Here is a 23,105-nt window from a genome sequence, read left to right on the forward strand (position 1 = left end):
AAAGACCAAGTATTCAAGAGCACTAGGATTTAGCGACTAGGATAGTGGCAGCTACGTGCGCCGCCTGCGGGGACGCAAACTGTAGCGCCTGGAAGGTCCGGGAACAGGATCCTGGTCCAGGTCTAGAGGAGGAAGCTCACCGTCTGCTTCTTCACTCTCGGGGTCTCGGAGGTGGTAAGTCTTCAGGTCCGAGATATGTACTGGCCCAGTTTCTTCACCCGTGTCGCAACGACTGGGTACTGCCATCCCGGAAGCCCAGGGCATTCTCTACTGGAAAAGGACCCTCTCGTCCCAAGTTCAGGAACGCCGGGGCGAAGCCTGTAAATCTGTTGACCGTCGTCCGTGTAGCGAACGCCAGCTCAGTGGGGCGAAGATCCCAATCACGGTGGTGCTGACTAGTAAAAGCAACCAACATCATCTTCAGGTTCCGATTAACACGTTCGGTAATATTAGCCTGAGGGTGATACGGGGAAGTCTTCTTGTGCTGAATGCCTAAGACAGCGCAAGAATCTGAGAACACCTTACTTGTAAAGTAGGTTGCGTTGTCAGTGATGAGCTGAGCGGGAAAGCCGAACCGGCGAAAGGTGTCGAGTAGTCGTTCCTATACTCTTTGGGAAGTCAGCGTCCTGAGAGGAAACAGCTCAACCCACTTTGTGAAATGATCAGTAACCACAAACAGGTATTGGTTACCTCTAGGACTACGAGGAAAAGGTCCCATCACATCACAAGCAACTATCTGCCAGGGCCTATTGCTCTGAACCGGCTATAAGCGCCCAGAAGGTAAACCGCGACGAGGTTTTGGTCTATGGCATATCGGACAAGTAAGAACATACTTAGTTACGTCCTGCCTCATTCCTGGCCATGTCGCAACACGACATAACTTTTCATAAGTGTTCCTGCCACTGCTGTGAACTGCCAAGGTCGAGTCATGAAAGTAACGTATGAAAGACTTACGGGGCACCACGACTCTGATGGGGATGTATCGTCGTCGTCATCCGCCTGGGGTATGTACCTGAACAGGATGCCATCCTCGCCCAGCAGATAAAAGTCGTGCCGTCCGTCAGACGTTCCGGTGTCTGCCGAGACCTGCTCAGCTAACCATTGAGACACCCGCTGACAAAGGCCGTCCGCTTTCTGAGAGTCTAGGAGCTGCTCACGACCGTGCCCCAGGACGAGGATCCGTCCCGTGCCACTTGTGCTGCTGCCAGGAGTTGAGAAGGCGCCTCGGTGCCTACCTCTTCCCCCTCCGGTAGAGGCGCACGGGATAGTGCGTCCGCTACCACATTCGTGGAGCCCCGCCTGTACTCCACGTTGAAGGAGTAGACTTGTAGCTTCAGGGCCCACCTGGCAAGACGTCCAGCTGGGTTGTGGAGCCGCTGCAGCCATGAGAGTGCCTGGTGGTCAGTCTGGACGGTGAAAGTGCAACAGAGAATAGCGTCATGCTCCTGCAAGAGAACTGCGCCAACCCCATAATCGCTAGCATCTGTGTGCACAACAAACGGTTTATTTAGGTCGGGCAAATATAGCCTGGCCGTATTAGCGATTGCATGAGATAGAGCTCGGAAGGATTGTTCCTGCTGTTCCCCCCAATGCCAGCGTGTGTCTTTGCGCAACAACTGGTTAAGCGGCTGCGCTAACTGAGCACAATTAGGAATGAATTGCCGGTAGAAACCAACCATACCTAGAAAACGCTGCAAGGCTTTTACGTTACCGGGAACCGGAAACTCCATGATCGCCTTTAGCTTGTCATCGCTAGGACTGATGGTGCCTCCGTCCGCCACGAAGCCGAGAAGGCTGATCCTAGGCGATGCCAGCTGTACCTTGCGGGGGTTAATGGTTAGCCCCGCCCGCTTCATCCTTGCAAGGACGATTGACAGGTGTTCCAAGTGTTCCTGAAAATTTCTGGAAAACACTACGACATCATCCATGTACGCCATCGCGAAATTGTAACCAGATGATAGAGAGGTAGCAAGCGAGCTGGTGGTATAGATCCGTAACTTAAAAACCCCAGACTAGGGGACAAAAAAACGACAAACACAGACAAGGTCTCAAACACAGCTGAAAGTTTACTTAACAGCACAAACATATAGGGGTTCAGGTGGGTGAGAATGGAGGGTGAGGAGAACGTAAGAACGTCCCCAAAACCAACGGGAAGGTCAGGGAAGGCTTGCTGACACAGTTCCCAGCAAAGATAATGGACAGCGTTTCCTTCATAAGCCTTTTGTTGGGGTCACTTTCACTGGACATTACAAAGGTTTCATGCCATGTGGGCGCACAACCTGTACAGACTTGTAGGTGTTTTACCAATTCGGAAGAACAATCGTTATTTTTTACTTTGAGGGCATGCTCCCGCAAGCGATCATTTAGGCAGCGTTTACTTTGGCCGATATAACAAAAACCACATTCAAGAGGTATCTGATATACAATATTAGAACGACAGTTCACATACATAGTTCTGTGGGTTTTACATGAAGTTTCAACTTTTTCAAAAGGTGTCAACCAGTCTAAACGAAAATCATTTCTAAATACAAGGCTCACATCAAATTTCTTCGCAACAAAAAGCAGGTTATGAGAAATTTTATGAAGATACGGAATTACGACACGATGACCAGTAACATTATTTCCTTTTAGCTTGTTTAAGCCGTTTCCTTAAAAGGACTCGTCAAACAATACTGGGAAACCACCGAGCATGTCCGGTGCATATCCGGTGCATGACCGGATATGCACAATATGCAGCCAATATCGGGAGGACATTAACAATGCTGGTCCAATATTGGACCGCTTTTGCCAATATGTAACCAATATTGGGCCAATGATTTGTGCTGCCTGGGCAACGACGAGCGAATATGGGCCCAATTTTGTGTGCTGCTTGGGTTGTTGTGGCTCATGCAGTGGCATGTTGGGAGAAGATTTGCAGAAAACGTTTCTAAACCGAAGAGAAATATTCTGAGGAATGTATTGTGGCGCACACCTCAATGTTTAGCCGCTGTTTATTTTTGTCTATCGTAATGGTCATTATCTCTTAATGACGCTTACTCAAGCGGTGTAGCAAGCACGTAGTGAAAGTGACATTCGCTTGGTTGGAGTGCACTTCACGAAAATTACACCAAATTAGCCCGTGTGAGAGGGATATTACAAATTTCAATGTGTTGTGCCCTGTTCTTTTTTCTTCTGCTCTGATGGTAAAGTGAATGTTGGGACTTTATGCCATACAACAATGAGCGGTGCTCTATTTGGTCCATTTGCTGTGATGGAGCTGTTGGTGAGGACGTGGAGATGTGGAAACATTGTCGTGCCAGCTTATTTTCCTCTCATGCATTCATTGAGAGCTGTTCTGAGCACAATTATATTCCAACATTCATGATGCATCCAATCAGTACTTGAGAAACAGCTAGCCAATATTTGATGAAGAAATCAAGAGTCATTATGTAGAGACTGACTTGTTCCCTGTTCGTAACACAAAACGTTGTCACATAGGAAATGTTGCTCTGAACCAGGAAGTACTTCCCTGTCGCCGTCGATATTGGATGTCACGGTGTTGAATATGCGAACACTTACGTGCAATAGGTCAGTAACACAACCATATTTATTGCGATCAATTGGCGCGAACAAGCGAAATGGAAACCAGTAGATCCCTTTTTCACTACAACTGACGTCACACTATCTTCATCACTGAAGCCACAATGACGGCTGCTGCCAGAGTCCATGCTGGATACTTCATGCACCCAGCACTCTTGCTTTTGTCGAATTCACAGTCCAATTTCGACGTACCACACATATTTGCCATTACCTTCTTTTTCTGCTCAAGAAAAGATGCGCTGATCTCATCACCGCATCGTTTGTCCTTTAGTACTTCCGTAACGCAATTCTTGCTGTATTCCATGGAACTGGGAAAGACAGATTTGACATAAAGACTAAATTAAGCCTGTTAAAGTCTGACATAGCGTTCTGCAAGGTTGTAGACAGTATTAAACATAATGAGCAGCGCACATATGTTCTGCTATAGGGTGTGGCAAGCAACGTAAAAGAAGGGTAAAGAAAAACAGAAACAGTTGTGTCCGTGCTGACGCAATCAGTAGAGCGACAGCTATCGTTGCACTACTAAGGTAATGCGGGGATAATTGTACACAATGGTTAGCAGATATGGGACAAATGTAGGACCTCAACTGCAATCAGTCATGATGATGTAATGCTAGAGGGGATAACGCGCGCTGCGTTTGGCGTGAAGAAATAAGATTATACCGTTGCCTATGGCAAGTGCCCCGAGTGCATGGTGCATAAATCACACTGATTTTTTGTCGTGTATATCGAGAGTCATTGATTTGAATGATCTGAAAACATTTAGATGGAACCTGCGAGGATAAGCACAAGCCTAACTGCAATGCCTAGACAACTGCCGCAAACATAGGAAATCCAAGAAAGGTTCCGGTTCTGCGTTCGGCTGGCCGATGTCACGGCAAAACAGCACGTCGCTGTCCCACCTTGGCCGTCTTGGCTGTCCCGCTTGTAAGAAATAACAACATAGCATTCCAAGGCCGCAAGCAGACTCCTGATCACCTCACTCAGCAAACACGGCCGGTGCTACGCCTGACTAGGCACTCCTCCTTTCTCAGTCGCATCATCTAAAACTGTGTGGCAGGTATTTTTTTTTATTGCGTCTTAGCGCCGCGAAGCAACTTGTGGCAGGTATGCGACAGCGAAGGGGAAGGAGTCAGATTGACAACCCTGTCATAAACGGCTCTGCGTCTATGGTTCACGTGGCGCCATCTATCGCCCGAGCTGAGTTTTATTTCTCATCTTGAAAAAATCACCATGGGCGCTGTCTGGAAGAGATCGAACACGAAGTGAAAGTCGCAATCAGCTTCTGCCATGAACTCTATCGCTAGGGAAGAATTGCCAAAGCGCGAACGAAGTGAAAAATTAATAAAGAGAACGACGAGGAACAGTATGTAAAAGTGGATTTGATTGTGAATGATAAAATACCGACTTCACAAGAAAAATTAGCGGCCCAGCAATTTTGGTCAGGTTCCTCACCTCTTTCATACTGTAGAATTTCATCGACAACCTGAAGCATCGCGAAGAAAGTGGACCCCCACTACGACTTCTACGACGAGATCTACAATCTACATTCCTCGCCAGCTAACATAGAAATGCTTCTAACGTCAAAGTACGAGCGGAATTAGACAAAGACAGTTAACTTGATCCACGACTCCGTTTATTGCGCAAGAGGCAGAGTGAGGAATAAAAAACAAGTGGGTTGAAGCGGGGTAGTTGGTTGAAGTATACGTTAAAGTAAAAACTGTAAAACTGCATCTTTCGCTTGTCCGCGTCCCTTCGCCGCAGTTTTAACTTTGAGGGATAAAAAACATTGAGGGATAAAAAACATTGAGGGATAAAAATCTACTGCATGAGCTGCTCGAGATATTACAATGTAAAACACGAACTACCTGCTTTAGGAGATATACATCAGGCCGAGGAATGGAAAAATGCGAACGTCAAGCTAACATCCTACGAACATCCGACAGCTGGCTAACCTTTTCAGAGACTTTCATTTTTCATTTCTTAGGCAATTTGAGGCTTTGTATGTGTTTGTCCTTCTATGTTGTTCCAGCCCTTAGAACATCACTTCTCTCATGATCAAGATATTATATAAGGGCAAAGATAAACCGGAAGAAGCTTTCTCCTCATCAGTGTACCAATAGCCCTTCATCGCAACGTATATGAAAAGGTACTGATAAGTATTTAGCTTAACACCCCCCAAAAAAAACATTGAGCTAGGAAGCTGTATATTGAATGATGTAGTGGCCAATTTGTCTACATTCAACGGCGCAAAAATCCACTACCAATGATTGCAACTGATCTTTATTTCTCCGGGTCACAGTGAGCATGGGAGCACCTCCATAAAAGTGCAATCTGGAAGAGCATTGGACCATAATCAAGTTCCTGTTTCTCTAGGGGAAAGGTGCGGAACACATCCATGACGAAATATAACCAACTTCGGATGACACTGACCTTTCACATATGCAACAGTTAAACGTTGGGTTGTCAATTTAAAACATTTCGGTGTTGAAAGAAACCCAGAAACCTGTTGTGAGAAACCCACTGGTATGTCTGGGGAGGGGGGGGGTTCTCTCTCTGTGCCGGAAATGTCACCCAAAAGTATTGCTATTATATATATCAGGGAAACTCACGTGAGGGAGTTGCTGCCATTATCCACAACGACTTTGAAATGATAAAGCTTGAAGCACAGTGGATCCCAAAATTTTTGACAACCCGACAAAATGTGGAATGAGGTCGCCTATTCCATCCCAATCCCGTTCCAATTAATGAAGATTTGTAATAATTCCACTCCTTCCAATTCCTCTGATTGAAACCGTATGGTCAATCCCCACTCCTAGGATCCATTAAATTCCTCTGACAGGTTCCGCCAATCTATTCCAATTCCATTCCAGGCTCTCATAAATCTGGAATGATTCCGGAATCATTCCATCTCCGGAGTGGCAACTCCGCAACTTTGGTGGAGACATCGGTGACTGTTTCAGATCATCTTGCAAAAGGTTCGTCATGCTTCCACACTGCAAACTTTTTCACACCTTTAAAGGTGCGCGCCATGCACATCAAACTTGCTTGCCTAACACTGTACCTCCAAGCTGATATGTTACAAAATTCAGAAACCATTTCAAAAGATCAGGTGTCAGTGCAAATATTGCTTTCATTATGTCTTAGATATCGTAGATACGCGCTAATGTTTATATGCATACCGATGCTACCGACATTGGAGCACGTGCACGTGTGTACTATACTGTCCAACAATGACAGTCCAATTTGTGGAGGACAGGCGACATGCGACTAAAGTAAATTAGTGCTAAACCGTACTCTATTATGATGTTACCACAATTACACCGGAAAGGGCGTGCGCCATGCGCATTATTACTCCTTTAAAGGTGTGAAAACGGCTACAGTGCAGGACAAACTGGTAACTGCTCACGGGGAACTATTCGGCCAACCTGAGTCCTTTTGAATATCATTCAGTTCCACAATCTAAAAAAAACACCTAAAGAGACAACGAATTCTGAATGTTCCGGAGGCAACTGGTGGCAACCGGAGGCAACATGTGGTTTCACCAGCAGTCGGGAGAATTTTATTTGCAGGGACTTTTGTGGGACAGATATCACAGGTGCATTGACTTCCGGGGGGAAATGTAGAATAGTGTGGAAGTTAGGGCTTCCTAGCTCAATCCTTTTTTGTTGTTGTTTTTTGTTTCGGGTAAGGCTCCGTACTTATCAGTGCAAGGAACACTGGGTTGGTAGAATGGTAGTAACACCCTTTTAATACTGCTATGTGCAACCAAGTTGCACCACAAGTGCGTGGTTCCCAGTCCGGCTCCAGTTCCGAAACGGAATGATCTTTTCCACAGCACGAGCGCGGCGGATCTCAATCCTCTGCTTCTTCAGCTGGCGCCACTACAAACCTCCCCGTTAAGTTGATCGGTACCGCTGGGCCAGACGACGATTTCGAGCAGGGTATCTTCGGGCATGAGGTACGGGTTGAGTGTCATCATCAGCGGCCAAGATAGACTCAGCGTTCCCACCTGTTGTCGCACGTTCGACTCCGTGACCAGTCGATATCCGGCAATTCGGGCAGACACGGCTTGATGTCGTCAGCATGCATCTTGTGCTGTTTCAGATCCTCCGTCATGACCTGATACGTTGGGCCGCCCGAACAGCGAACAATGGTGCCCCGAATTCAGTGGTTCTTCCGGGACTTGTCCTTCACCCAAACTTCGTCGCTGGTGGCAAGTTCCGTAGTCTTGTTGCGCTTTTCACGATTGCGCGATTTTCACGATTTCACGATTTCATAATTGCGCTTTTCACGATCTCTCGCTGGAGACGAGGCGTTTGGATGGTTAGGGCGCAGAAGGTCCAGCTCTGTACGGTAGTGCCTCTTGTTAAGCATTTCGCACGGCGGCAGTCCGGTTGTTGCATGACGCGTTATCCTGTACTTAAGCACCAAACGCTTAAGTTATTTTGCACTGTCCCTCCCTTCCTTCTTATGGCGAAGGAAGGCTTTCAGAGTTCGCACAAGATTCTCAGCCTGTCCGTTGGACTTAGGTTGATACGGCGGAGTCAAGGTGTGTTTAATTCCAAGGCGATCCCAGAAATCTTTCAACGCTGCCGAGATGAACTGAGGTCCATTATCGCTAACCAGCTGGAAAGGGAGGCAGCGAAGGTGTCCTCAAGGGCTTCTATTGTGGCTGAAGCTTTGCTAGACTTCATCAACATCACATCGGGCCACTTGCTGTACGCATCGATTTCCACTAGGTAAGTTTTTCCGCCCAACTCTGCAAAGTCAGCGTGAAGGCGACACCACGGTTCTTTCAGAACCTCCCATTGGTAAAGTTGCTGATCCGAAGAAGTGGCACATGCTCCACACGACTGACAAGTCAGCTCAATGTCATTGTCCATTCCTGGCCACCATACATAGGAGCGCGCCAACACCTTCATTTTTGTTTGCCCAATGTGGCCATCATGAAGTAGGCTGAGGACAGTGTTGCGACGCTGGGACGGGACGAAAACGCGCATGCCCCATACGATGCAACCCTTTTCTGCTGTCAGCTCAGTGTTGCGCAGGTAGTACGTTTCAAGCTCGGGGTCCCGTTCACGAGAAGGCCAACCTTCCAGGATGTAACGGTAGACCTTACAAAGAATACGGTCTGAAGCAATGGCCTTGGCAATTGCAGACGCTTTCAGCGGAATTTTATCAATACCTACTGAGAGGACGGAAGAGAACATTCGGCGATCCAGTGCTCATCCACAAGGAAGTCGTCATCCGAAATCGCAGCATCGAAATCAGTGTCCGGACCTGTCGGAAGTCGAGAGAGGCCGTCGGCATTTCCGAACTGGGCCGTTGGCTTGTACTGAATGTCAAAGCTATGACCAAGCAGGGTCAACGCCCAGCGCTGCATTCTGTACGCCGCTGTGACTGGAATTCCTCTCTTTGAGCCAAAGATTGCCGTCAGTGGTTTATGGCCTGTATGTGCATAGGCAAGTCCGACACGCGCTTTCTGTTTATGAAGAAAAAACAACAACAAAGACACACACGCGATGTTGGCTTGGCTTCAATTTCCCTTTAATTAGAATTGATAAAAGTGCTCCGAAGTCGTGGTAAAACCCCTTCCGAGGTAAATAGCATTGGCAGCATACAGTTCGAAGAAGCTTATCTTAAAATATAACTTGTATATAAGATGAATTCCCTTCGCCACAGATATTGGTGAAACTTCTTAACAACGCATATAATGGCCAGGGCTTCCTTTTCAATTTGGGCGTCATTTTTTTGAGCCGACGTCAACGTATTAGAAGCATGGCGATGGGTTTGTCTTTACCATTGACTTTATGGTAAATCACTGCGCCAATGCCTAACGAGAAAGCGTCAGCAGCCATGTAGATAGTTTGACTAGGGTCGAAATGCGCCAAGGAATCGATGGACGTGAGTCGACGTTTGATCTCCTTGAACTCCTGTCTTGTACAAATTATACGCCGAACTTACTGCAGAGCGATTAGAAATCAAATGCGGCAAAATCCTATCCATCCAATCCAATCCTATCCAATCTCAACGGTTTTCGTAAGGAAAGGGTAATCGAAGTGTAATCACAGAAACATGGCAGCGTCTATGTGATGCCAACGGGGATGAGACTGTCACTCTCAGAAAAAAGGGTGGAGGAGTTACACCTTTTAGGAAGTAATAGCTGTCGCATACGTTGTGCCTAATAGGCTGCGAAGTTCTACATGCTACGTACGAATGATAAAGTTACCGCTTCTGATTGTGCGAGCGAAAGGGCGTACGCCTTTTTGTCGCAGTGTGGATATGTGATAATTTCTTTTACCGCCCTTTTACACAATTTATCAGACGCTACGTTGACCTAGGTGGTAACGATGGTAGTTACCACCTTTTCACGCCCTTTTTTCTTAGAGTGTGGGCGCGAGTGTTTGAATGGCACAGGCGATTCGTTTCGCGCATGGAGTTGGTTAATGGTGATGACGAGACAGCGCCGGGACTCGAGCTCAGGAAAACAAAAACTATGACAATGCAAAACCACACGCACTGCTCGTATGGTGATGATGCGATAGACACCACGTCCTTCCACATCCCTCCTACTCGCCTTGCATCTCACCGTGACATCCACGAGAACGTCCAGGCTAATAAACTCGCCACGCCGACGGGGGTGACCATCTTCTCAGAGAGAGGCATTTTCCACCTGCTTCCAAGATTCCAGGAAACGCCGAAAAAAATGCCTTCACTGCTGAAGTGACTACTTCGACGGTGGGAGAGGTCATTAGCTGATCACCGGGTATTCGTATTTTCTACGGACTCGGTCTCGGAACTTCGAGGACAAATATAGTATTTCCGCGTTCGTGGTGTCCCCTCCTCCGCATTGTGTTTTGGTGCCGCTGCGCCCGACGTTTGAACCATGCAGGGTGTTTCACGTAAAATGTCACGAAACTTTATTCAAAAATCCAGCTGTCCGAAAATTATACAACGAACGTCGTTTTTCTCAGAGGAGACTTTGCCGCGACTAGGGAGCATTTTTTTTTAACTCACGAGTAATTCAATGTTCCGAATTTGAATTTCGCGTTTCTTTTTCGGAACTCAAATTTGCCGAGTCAACCTCGCTTTTTTTTTCATACACAGAAAGCACATGTCGGATTTACCACGTTCTATTGCAAATTACATTTATTACCACAATGGCAATACCAGGAAAAAAATTGTGAAACCGTTCTTTCGATGGGCGTAAATTGCCGCCCGCGCTCAGATGTCCGAAAGCAGCGATGCGAGTAGGTCGTGGGTCTGCCCTTTTACTTTTCTTTTTCATGCTTCTGTTGATTAAGCCAGCTTGGTTACAAAATTATCGGATAGAAGAGCGACAGAAAAAAAAAAAAAACAGGAAGGAACCTGTCACCGTTTTTCTTCCGCCACACCTCGCAATGAACCTAGAACCGAAGGCGGCGGTAAATAGCATTGGCAGCATACAGTTCGAAGAAGCTTATCTTTAAATATAACTTTGCGACACGTTACGTGGAAAACTCTGTATTAACTACCCCAAGTTTCAGTCCAACGCTACACCTACAATGAGAACAACACAAGGTACGCAAAACAGCATCAACTGGCTTCGAAAACTGAACAAAAAGGAAAAAAAGAAAAACGCTAAGTATTGCACCTGTCTTGGCCCCCTTACCAGGCTTTTGAAATCGTCAAACGGTGCTGAAAAACGAGCACTGTCCTAAAGGCCACGTATCCAGAGACGTCATATGTCTATGTACAGAAGCACACAAGCTAGTGTAATAACAACGCGGAATTGGAACATGCGTTCTATGAACCTCAAATGTAGGCGGATGAAGCCAAAGGCGAAACAGCCAAAAACTGTCCAGACGAAGTCAAGCTCCCATGGCCTATTGCCTGGCCTATTTCAGAAAGGACTATGAAGGGCTGAACCTGAACGTTTGGGTGCAGATCACGGAAATTCCCGCGAGGGCACCTCAATAACGCTATCGCACCAGTTAATGCCAAATAATTGAGGAACAAGTGCTACACCACAGCCCCCTGAGTTTCTTTAGCCTCGACGTTTGCCTGTCATCCTTTTGGGGCCACGGATTTCCGGTTGGGGGAGCTATGTTCACACAACATCGGCGTGGCTGCTCTTGTATTACGCGGCTCAAGTGCACGGCCACACAAATAGGAAAGTGCTATCATTCTTTCTCACGTCTTTCTCAGTCACATACCCATTCAAACACAAAACGGTGGGAAGCGTTTAATGCAAGACACGCGGAATTGATTATTCCTGTCCTCTTATGGGGATGGTGGGTAGGTACAGCAGCACCGAATACAGGCTGTTCATCACGACTGTGGAACTGCCGCTCACACATGAGAAAGCACTTACCAGCACCACTGCTTGTCAATCTCGGGGCTCAGACCTGCCGGCTTTTGCTTCTCATCAGGTTTTCGCGTTGTAAGGCCGTACAACTGCTTGTATTTTGTGGCGCAATCATTCTCGGCATTGGGTACCGTTTTTGGGTCGCACTTCGGTACAGGGACGCCTGGAAGCCAAAGATGTGGTAATGAGATATGTACTAACTAATGTATGTCCAACTAACATGCGCCCACCTAAAAAAACGAAAGACTACAGGATCTACACAAACGAGAACCAAGTAAATGTTGCTATCAGTATTTCATGGTAGTTGCGAGTATTTTTCGGTGTAGTTCGTTACCCGGACGACTGGGTTTTAAGCACTAGTGAAAGCGTTTGAAAGGTAGATCATTCCCAGAAATCCGGGACACGGTTTCTTAAAGTTGGCTTGACCGGCCTACTCGCTGCCCTCCATTGAAGCAATGCATTCCACCTGGTTTTGTTAGAATATCTGTTGACGCTGAGCTTTAGAAAGAAAAGCCCACACATGGGTGTTGCTGTGAGAGGCCCATCGATGGTGTACTAGTGGAATGGAAGCGCAAGAGCGTCCCAGTTTTGTTCCTGGAGGACTTATTTGCGCCGTGTTGGCTTCATGGCAGAATGCACTGGTGTGCTATTTTTGTTGTACTTGGCTAAAACAGTGGGTTCTCAAGAAAATGCGCATGTAGGACATGAAAGTTGAATTCGTCTTGTACGCTTTGCAACTTGGTGCGCTGTTGTGGGACGCTGCAATTTTGTTCCCACAGCAAAAGAAGTATTGACACGCTCGGTGTGGCTTGCGAAGCGTCTGTACCTTCATTCCTGCAGGAAGCAGGCACGGGCAGCGTTGGCTCAGTGGTAAAGATGTTGGTCACTACTTTCGGGGGCCGTGGTTCGATCCGCGGTCTGCTCGGTTTTGTTTGTTTTTTCTTCTTCCTTTTCTCTTTTTTGTAGAGGTAGTTAACAGAGGTAGGTATGAGATCTTGCATGACGAACTAGCACTGGGAACGGGACAGAGAGAGGAGACGACAGGACAGGTGCTAGACTTCCAACAAAAGAATTTATTGGCAACATAGTACCGTCTTTAAATATGACACTCAGAAGGTTAATGTGTCATCCACACACTCGTCATCCTTTTTCTTGTCCCACGTTTTTAGGAATTTGACTTCATTATCAAACAGAGTGATAGAAGCCTGACTCACACACTGTTGCTCATTTTTCCTTATTTCAAATGCCTCTATTATTTCTCTGGTACGCTGATCACAAGAACGACCTTTTATCGTCGTCTCCGGGAATCTTGGAGAACAGCCACACGTGTTGCAATGCACCGACAAGTGACCGGACGGGGTACCCCTCAGGGTTGCAGCATGCTCCCTTAGCCTAATGTTTAAACATCGCCCCGTCTGGCCAATGTATGATTTACCGCAGGTCAGCGGTATCTCATACACCACATTTACCTTACATGGAACAAACTTCTTTTGGTGTTTTATGTCACAATGACCGACATTCCTTCTATGGCAAGTCATATTACACAATTTCCCTAATTTTTCTGGAGCAGAGAGTGCCACAGGAATAGAATGCCTATTTGCAAGTTTCTTTAAGTTATGGGACAATTTATGCATATAAGGAATGACAACCGGTACCCCTACAGGTCTGTTCTTCGCCGGAGCCTTCCCTCCCATGATGGTCTTTAGCAACGTCTCACTCACATTGAATATGAGTTCATATGGATACCCAGCATTTCGCGCTCGATCGATCTGTGAATCACATGCCTCTTTTACACGGTGGAAGCAGGACTTGCGCAAGGCATTATTTAAGCAGTTACTCAAGACAGCTCTTTTTACAATCTTTGAATGAGATGAGTGGAATGGTACTAGCCCTTTCTTGCTTCTGGGAGCATAACACCAACATACATGTTGACCCTCAAGGTGTATCCGGATATCAAGGAAACGCAAATATCCGTCGACTGGTACCTCACTAGTGAAAGAAAGGCCTCCCCCAAACTCATGGAACATCCTAACAATGCACTTTTCTTCATCCGACATAGCAACACTGATGTCCTTCTTGCGATACCACACCAAATAGTCATCTACATATCTGAACACTGTCACAACCCCAAGAGACGACATGGCATCATACAGCCTGTGATCAACATACGAGAGAAAGATGTCACTAAGAATTGGTGCCACACATGATCCTATGCATACGCCCCCTTTTTGGATGTACAAATGTTGGTCGTCACTAATGTAAGTTGCATCTAGGTACATCCTAAGTATCTCAATGCAATTTTGTACCGACATGCCACACTGATTCTGAAATCGTATTCTATTATTGGCTTCAATGCATTCCGTCACGGTCTCTAACAGCGCAGCCTGTGGAATAGAATAATACAAATCTGTAACATCAACCGACAGGGCATGAAGGCGATATCTTTTCCCGGTGTACTTGCGATGTTGAATTGTGCGTGGCTGTGATAATTATAAACTAGTAATGTGAAAATAACTTGATTATAGGCACCACTTCGTCTCAAGCTAAAAGCAAACCACTACATGCGCATGATCCTCCGAGAGCTGAAGATTCGCGCCGCAAAAGATCGCGATTTCATCGCGATCTTTGTAACAATTCGATTTGTAACGAGTCAGCCAATGAGGATCGCGTTTTCAACGGGCGTAGCCAATGATGAACGTGCCTTCAGCGTTCTTGGCCATGAAGAACGCCTGCGAGTTATGACTGAACGTCCACGCCTACCAAATGAAAAAGAAAAAAAAAAAGGAGGAAAAACGGAAAAACAAATAAAGCACAAAACGGTCTGAATCTTTCTGAAAAGCGAATTTCTGGAAAGCGTCTCGCACTTTTTTTCTGAATATTTAGGTGTGCAGGTTCCCGGTGACCCGCAATAACTTGCGGGTTCTTGAGTTCGCAGAGCGGCGAATCGCAGTAGCAGACGAATTCTGACTATATGTGTCCACGTAGAGAAGGAGGGGGAGGAGGCACTATGCATGCTTTCTCTATCTAGTTGGCGTTGCCCGTACGCTGTCGAGTTTTACTACGGCAACGACACACTTATAAACTAAGGCAACTCGAAGGAAATATTCTGCCCTCTGGCGGTACATACTGTTCGCTAGCTGTTACGTACAAACATGATATACGAGGCTTTTGTTTTATGAGAGTCGAGTTGTACGCCCAGACGGACATTATCTTGAAAAAATGTATGTAACCCCAACGTGACCAATTACCTAAAATTCATTATTCGAATTATTCGAATTTTGATAAGCAATGAGGCGAAATTTCCTCAGCCACCGTGCTTAATCCACGTCAGAAGGCCACGTGCTTTAGACCGCTTGAGACGATTTAAGTAGATAGACCAGATCAACTACTTTCCGATCCTGGGAAGCTAAGTTCGCTCACTGTACAGATCAGTAATCAGAAAGCGCCCATTGGACAGCGCTGCACACGATGCTGCCTGCTGTCCAATACACACGTTCTGATTATTTTTCTTCAAGTTATCTTCACACTGACCGAGCTTAGCCTTCCTGATAAGGGTCCATCGGCGAAGGTGATGCTTTAGTGGGGCGCAGTCGTCGTTCCGCTCATTCGCATAGTGGAATTCAGCATTGGATACTTCACGACACGCGCGAGTGATTTTAACACATAAAACAGTTTTCAACGATTTTAACACAGATTCTGACCGATTTTAAATATTACTTTTGGTCGGAATTCCCTGAGTAAAGATTTAATTAATGTGAGATAGTTCTGTAGCTACATAATCTCCTCAAGGGGACTTCCGTCTGGTGGAATAATTCAGCTGTAGGAACGACTTCTAAGCTGCTCTCGTCTAAACGACAAAAAAGGAAAAGAGAAAAAGGTGCCTAGAACTTGCGGGATTTTTTTTCTTTTTTACCTTACGTTTTTGTTTCTTTGCTTACATTTGTTGTGATGAAGCAACCGATTTTCGATTGTTTTTGCGTGTTTTTTTGAAGTCACTCGTGTTTTTCAGGATACCACTACATGGTGTTACAATTCGGGTACGGCGTTTGCGGTTCTGGAATACTGACTCGTTTTGTGTCATGTTACCATACGCCACCCAAGGTCGCTTGTCCCCACCGGGGGCAAACGACCTTTATGACTAGACTGACAAGGGCGACTGTTGTCAGAAGCAATGAGCTATGTTAGTATTATACATCGGTATTGTACTTACAGTCCAATTTAAATGTTCCACATTGTCTATATATTTTATATGTTTGTTGGATGAAGAGCTGAACGAAACCTGTGTCGTCACATCCTTGTTGTTTGAGTAGTTCCGGTAGACAAGTCTTGCTGTATTCCATCATACTAGAAAAGACGGTGGAGAAACTGGTGTTTAATTGCAGGGACTCGTAACATATCCTGGTGGATAATAAGAAGATAACAAGCAAAAGAAAACTTTGGATCAGGTCGCGTAAATAAGCAATACAATGGCGCAAGAGAGATGTCAGCTGTTTCGGGAGCGGCAACCTACGTAGACGGCAACTCAAGAAATAGGCAGTGTGCAGAGCGACCTCCGTGCTGCCGTGCGGGAGACAACCACAAACGTTCTAAGAGTCGTATACTGCGGCTGCATTGAGAGACAGGGCAATTCACAAGGAGTGATCCAGCTACCGTGTCTGTCCATCACCTTGTTTTATAAAAAAAAGGGGCTCGGATGCTTCGCGCCGCACGTAATGACACGCTGGAAATTATTTCTGTGGAAGTCAGCCACTCGAGCACCCGACGGCTCCAAACTGTACCTCCATCATAAAAACGGCCCTTAACATGAATGGCAGCGGCGACATATAATTTCAGTTTGCACTTTTTATTTTAATGCGTTAGCATTAGAGTGCTCCTTAGACAAGGATCGCTGCGTGGCCAGTCTGTAGCCACGGTGCGCATGCGCAGTTAGTGTAGAGGAAAGAAGGAAGGAAATGGCGCGACTTCTAGGCAGTGCAGTCAGCCGCCGGCTCTAAAGCGAACCACACCGGTTCCAAAATATCTTCGCCACTGGCGCAGCCATCTCAGTATCCCTAAGTGGCTGCGTGATATACGTGTAAATATGAGGATGCTCATTGATCTCCGAGAACTGACATCAGTCTCCCTTCGCGCTGATTGGGAGGGAGTCATTTGATTCAGGCGCGAGGATCCGAACGGTCGGTCGAACGAAGGAGATATGTCTGTCCGGCCATGCGTGTTTTCTCTGACTACAACCGTTGTGCTCGCAGATGCTAGCGGGTAGCTTCGAGGGTCTTGAGTGCTTCAGATTTAGCTTGTGGAGAACAGCTAGTGTGAAAACGGAATGGCGCATCCAGCTGATCAACACAACAGTGGAAAGACGATCATGACAGGGAATCCCTGCACCTCCAAAGGACGCAGAAATCGCGAGGTAGTCACTCTTCTTCCGATGTTCCGCAGGTCAATGGCAAGACAAGTTTGGATACTTGTTGTTTCCGAAGGAAGTAATGCAGGTTTATCGTGTGAAGTGTGCTACGTACAACATTTACGAGTAACCCTGTAAGTTAGGGGCGTCAGTGCAGTGCGTTGCCGTTACTTATGCGTTTCGAATATGCTGCTAATGAATTATATGTGTGGTTATGCTATAGCTGCCCCTCATGCATGTCGCAGCCGTTCATTCACCGTGATCTAGGAACGTTTGTGACAAGTGTGCTTTGGTCTTCAAATACGAAAGCTACATGGATTCATAAACAGCGATTTTCGTTCAGGCTTAGGCATCGTCAAAAAACTTTTATTCTATTTTTAGAGCTCCCGCAGCCATCGGCAACTACGACATACCTGGCCCAGCTGTTCTCGAAAACTGTACACCTTTACATACTGTGCGCGCGAACTGCACAGTGCACCTAAAGCCAGTGAAACCTGCGTTACAAGACGTTAAAAGATATGTACTGTAACTTTATCTGAACAGTTCGCGAGGAAAAATAAACTTGCTTTATGAACCACCACCGCTCTTTGTTTCTCTGCTATGGAGCAACACGCAAACAGAGGAAACTGTGACTGAGGGGAGGTGAACGAGAAAAAGACGAAAAGCAGGGGGAGGGACGGGAAAGGAGGTTGAGAAAGAAGGTCGGTCTGCGCATGCCCACTTCACCATAGCTTTTTTCTCGTGCAGCTGACCTTGACCGCTGTGACTTGCTCCCTTGATGCGCAAGATGAGCAACATGCGCATTATAGGTATAGATGAGCGTGGGTACGAAATTTCGTACCCGTAGCCGCACCGCACACGCGGGAGCACGGCCTGCAGCAATGTCATTGATGCAACCCGTACCCGCACATCCCGACGTGTACCCGTACACGTACTGGCGGCCAGCCCAATGCGTACGAAGGTTTCAGTTATGCCACATGTTCGTCACAATGCGAGATGATTTATTGATGCTAGGTATACTATCCATTTGAGAGCCACTTTCCCAACGCGCCAGGCGCTGTGGCGACTGCTGACAATGGTTGCAAGCTTACTAACGCGAAGCGTATGCCGAAAAGTTGCCGCAATTAGCCCCATGAGGCAAGTCAAAGGTACAGTCAAAGAGTAAGCATAGAACGCGTTGCCAGTAAATGAGAAAGCTGTCATCATCTCACAGACCACGGAACGTATTGGTATGGGGGAAAGCGAAGAACGTTTTGGAAAGTATTTTGGGCCAAATATTCGCAATGAATCGGGTCGTGTACGAAAAGTCGACGGCTCGCTTCGAGCCTGCGCGTATTGCGGATTCGAGTTTTACCAGTGACCTTCTTTCACAGCTTCCACCACAATTTTTCTTTGTGGAAACAAATTCACGTTACACTACCACTTCACGCTTCACACTCTGAAGTAGGTCAGACAGCTCTTCGTAGAGGAAAATATGAAGAACGAGTTTCTTTTTCCTTTTTTCTTTGCACGAAATTAATCGATTTCACTGAATTTCGAAATCGATCTACTGATATATAAAGCCGCCAGGTCGCAAAGCCAGCACAACTGGCGGCCGCGGCGCCATAGAAGAGAGTGGCGCGCCAGGCAAAAATGGCGTGGCGCGTTGTTCCAGGCGCGCCATGGGTTATTGGGGTTGAGCGAAGGAGCACCCCCTACTAAGCAAGCAAGCGGCGGCGAAAGAAGGCTGACGCTGCGAGATGACGCCGCCAAGCTGAATTGGAGGAACCCCGAACGGCTCGTTCGGCTGAGAATGTGTCTTGCGTTCGCGTTGTGTACGGTCGTGTGAAGGATTTTGCAGCGTTAACACATTTTCGTCTGATCCACCAATGGCTCAACCGTATTTTTCTTTGATTCTCTTTCGTGTGAAGGAAGTAGAATTTGACGTCGTGTGGAAATTTGAAATCGTGTTTGTCTGTTATCGTCCTCTATACCTCGTCTCGGGTTTTCCGTTTCCCGACAAGTTAGAAAACTAAAAAAAAATATCATCACTAAAAAAGAAACGGTGCTAGGGACATGATAAATAACGTAAAATTGCTTCCACTCGATCAGTACGAATGCATACTAAGGAGCCTTTTTAGCTTTTCTAATAACCGCGACTTCTCGAACAATGGGTTTGCCCACAATTCTGGAAATAATTATAGGGAACCCAGGAAAATTGTTGCCAAGAAAGAACCTATTTTTTCACGGGTTCAGGGGTTGCGGCAAATGGGTCAACGTCGGGCCCGCTACATCTAAAGCTATTGAGGCACTTTGCCTGAATAGAAACGACAAACGCGTTATGTGGTAAAAATTACATACGTTTTACCCTTACGAGGAAGCGCCTGCTCGTAAACTGGACACACTATATCTAATATGAGGCAATTCCACGAGAACGCTTGCACGAAACGTGAATTCAAACGTGCGCGGCGAAGTATGCTAGCGCCAAATTTCTCCTAGAGCATTTGTGCAGTTTCTTCACAAGGGGGACGAGTAGGAGCGCGCCTTTAGGCGCTGCACGCCGCCCATAGGCGCCAGGATTCAACCTTTTACTCTCATTGTTTTTGTTTAGCGATTATGCTTGTGTAGCCTACCGTACCTTTGTGCCTTTGCCTAACGTGTCTTTTACGTAATTATCGTCCCTTAATTGCAAGATCGGACACCTCGGTCATGATTTCCATTCTTCCGCCTGTTTCACTCATTCCTTTAAAGGTTCAACCTTATGAGACGTTCTGTGAGCGGCAGAACGCGAGTTTTTCTCGGTGGCAAGCGACGCTGTGGTAAAACGCCTAAATCTAACCTCATACAACGTCGGATTGACGGCGCCCCCAGCGAACGTTTCCGTGCCCTCTCAAGGAAAGGAAATCCGCATAATTTGATAAGCACTTTTATTATTTGTCAAATTCATGAACACAGGTGATGATGGTGATGAGTTGGATTGTTCTGGTCTATATGGCTATGGGGTTTATGGCTATGATGCGCCAAGCTAGGTAAGTGATGGTGAAATTACAAGGTGGAAAAGAGTTAAACGAGAACTAAAAACGCATCTATAACTTTGCAGAAGGTGCGGTACGAACTCCTTCCCATAACCAATGTCCATAAAACATTACATACTTTAAAACTGAAACACAGATATGGTATCAGTGCAGGAGTGCGCACTCAGACCCACCTGTTATGCCTCGCCATTCACAAGGCATCCAAATACACAGGGCGAACACAGCATTTCGTTTGATATTAATCTGTTGCACTCTTCCCTTCGTGTTTTGCATTTTGCACGCTCACACAAGAATCGCGTGGTTAACATCAGCAACATCTGATCCTCCGCTGAACGCGATCCACGCGAACAATCTGGGCACTTCCGGGTGTCGCCATCCACGGCTAATCTCTGATGGGCAACTTGCTCGCGCCGCTTCCAACGCTTCCTTCGTCCAGCAGTCGCCCATCCACGATATCCGCACCCCTCGGAATTCGGTGGTGTCGCTGCTTTTCTATCGTTCCGCCACGGCAGACCGCTGGATAATGCGCTGACTAATGCGGTTGGGCCTTAAAGCACGAGGTAAACGGCATCTGAGGCAGATTTGCTCTGGTGCACTATGTGGTGTTGAGTGGACACAGGCGCGGTCTGCTGGTGCTGTTGTGGTCTGACGCTTATCACAAAAATGCTATGGAACTGCCGTTTGCACGTCAAAGAAAAAGCGCTTACCAGCAGTGATGTTTCTGCGTATTCGGGCTCAATGCTTCCGGTTTTTCAGGATTCAGCACATGGGTCTGCATATATCTATCGTTGCACGAAGACTGTGCATGGGATAACGTGTTTTTATTACACTGAGCAGAGCCTGTAAACAAAAATTATAGTACATGTAAGATGGCCCAAACCAACATACAGGAAGAATTTCAGAAGGGCGTACGCTGTACTTGAAGGAACCCCAGTAAACTGCTGCTAGATGCCCAGTGCTAAGAAATGCTGCTACGGCATTGCACCGCAGTAGCCATTATACTATTGCTCTGTGCGTAGGTTCCTGCGCAGCAGAAGAGGGCGAGGGTGTAAAATCGAGCTTGTGGTGACGTACCGCTCTCACATTCGCCAGGGTCTCCATCCGTTCCACGTCATAACAGCGGAAAGGTAAACAGTGGGAAACGCGCCACACGCTCCGTGTGTTTTCCGTTTTGTTAGGGGATACGGTGTTTCATACCTTCTGTATTTTTTACTGTACTTTGTCGTACCTGAAATGGGTGTAACGTTCTTCGTTTCTGAAACACATACAGATGAGATTATCGTGGGAGAACGCGGTTAACATCCAAGTTGCTTGAAGCCGCCACATCTTCTGTGGGGAGGGCAGCGGAGTGTTAATGTGATTGCGTGCTGTGCAATCTTTTATGGCGGCCAGGGAAGATAGTGAAAATGCTACTTTGTGCGCGCCGCAAAGCAGCATGAGAAGTTTTTGGAACACTGCTCTGTCGTGCTATGGTTTAACCCAGCTGACGCGGCTGCACACCCCGGTGCACACCGGGAATGCCGTTCTTCTTCCTCTACCTCTGCCTGTTGCAGTTTTGTAATGCTTCAAGGCACGCAAGTTCCCATAAGCACTCGTGCGCAACAGGTGGTGCTTGCTTTTCTAAAAGCCTACGCTTGTCCCATCCTACAGTTGTCAAGACGAGGTTTACTGGAGATCAACAGCTGCAGAAACTGTGGAACGCAGTTTCCTACATGATGCAGTGTTATAGAAGGTGAACGTTTGCCCACTTGACCGATTAAAAGATATATGTCACGATCCCTATGGAGCCTGTGCCACTTGCGCATCGTATACAAGCGCACACCGTGCTGTTGCAACAGGACAGGTACGTGGCAACGTAACTAATCAAGCCAGTTCAACGGAACCGTGCTACGTTATTAGGTGAGGCTCACCGTACTCTGTACTATTTCTTTCTCCTTCGTCACCTGTTCAGGTAGAGCGCTGGACAAAAGTTTAGGCAACACGCTCCGGGGTATTCCTTCCTCGACGCGATGGCAGTGTTAGGTACTGCACGGACTTGCAAGGAACAGGTTGCGTTACCTATGCACGTACTAGTTCGCAAGGTACCATTCGCTGCTACCCTCTCACTCTGAGGAAGGAATGCGCCAGGGCGTCTTCCGTAGACGTTTGCCCAGCCCTGTACGTTGTTAAGCGCTTTAGTAGCGAGACAAATGCGAAATAGTACACGTGGGAAGCTTTGCCTCCTGAATAGAACACTGCAGTGTGAAAATTTTAAGTCTCTCTCAGTAATCATTTTCGCGGTACGTAACCAATAATGTAATGTGATGTAATATCATGTGAGCCACTGGAAAGCTGCGCACTATCTGCGAGAGGATGGTCTGTCGACTACAAACACGGCGTCGACGCTTCTGTATGTTTCCTTTTCCTACAAAACAACTACAATGAATAAAGTAAATGCACATTGTATGTGAAATGTTTCCAGATGTGCAACCATCGGCAGCAACATCAAATATGGAAGAACGTGATCGTGTACGAGAATCAATTATTATTTTTTTCCCCTCTGTTGAGATTAAACGCGTATTCTACATAAGGAGTATTGGGTTTGGTCCCCGATGGCACTGTTCCTTATTCTGCGCATCCTTGTCATTTGCTAAGATGACGCACTTCCCTTGTTTCTTTCTTTTCTTGCATCCCACTGTGTGCTAGTCTCTGGTACTTCTGGGTGCGCAACATAAAACCGCTAAAGCATTTGACATTTTTGTTTCAATAGCGGAGTAGCTAT

The 23,105-nt window shown here is 46.7% G+C and overlaps 1 protein-coding gene across 1 annotated transcript in view; it reads right to left on the reverse strand.

Moving 5' to 3' along the window:
• Positions 1-3,609: 3,609 nt before the first annotated feature.
• The window catches only part of LOC135374011 (uncharacterized), a 135,803-nt gene continuing 116,307 nt past the window's right edge, over positions 3,610-23,105 (reverse strand). Inside the window, exons 20-23 of the mRNA XM_064607032.1 lie at positions 21,052-21,184; positions 16,140-16,273; positions 11,936-12,092; positions 3,610-3,887 (exon numbers count right to left, since the gene is read on the reverse strand). Coding sequence (XP_064463102.1) covers positions 3,656-3,887; positions 11,936-12,092; positions 16,140-16,273; positions 21,052-21,184 — 656 coding nt within the window. The 3' untranslated portion in view covers positions 3,610-3,655. The remainder of the gene's footprint in view (positions 3,888-11,935; positions 12,093-16,139; positions 16,274-21,051; positions 21,185-23,105) is intronic.

The sequence above is a fragment of the Ornithodoros turicata genome, chromosome 1 (assembly GCF_037126465.1).
Source record: "Ornithodoros turicata isolate Travis chromosome 1, ASM3712646v1, whole genome shotgun sequence".
Classification (NCBI taxonomy): Eukaryota; Metazoa; Arthropoda; class Arachnida; order Ixodida; family Argasidae; genus Ornithodoros; species Ornithodoros turicata.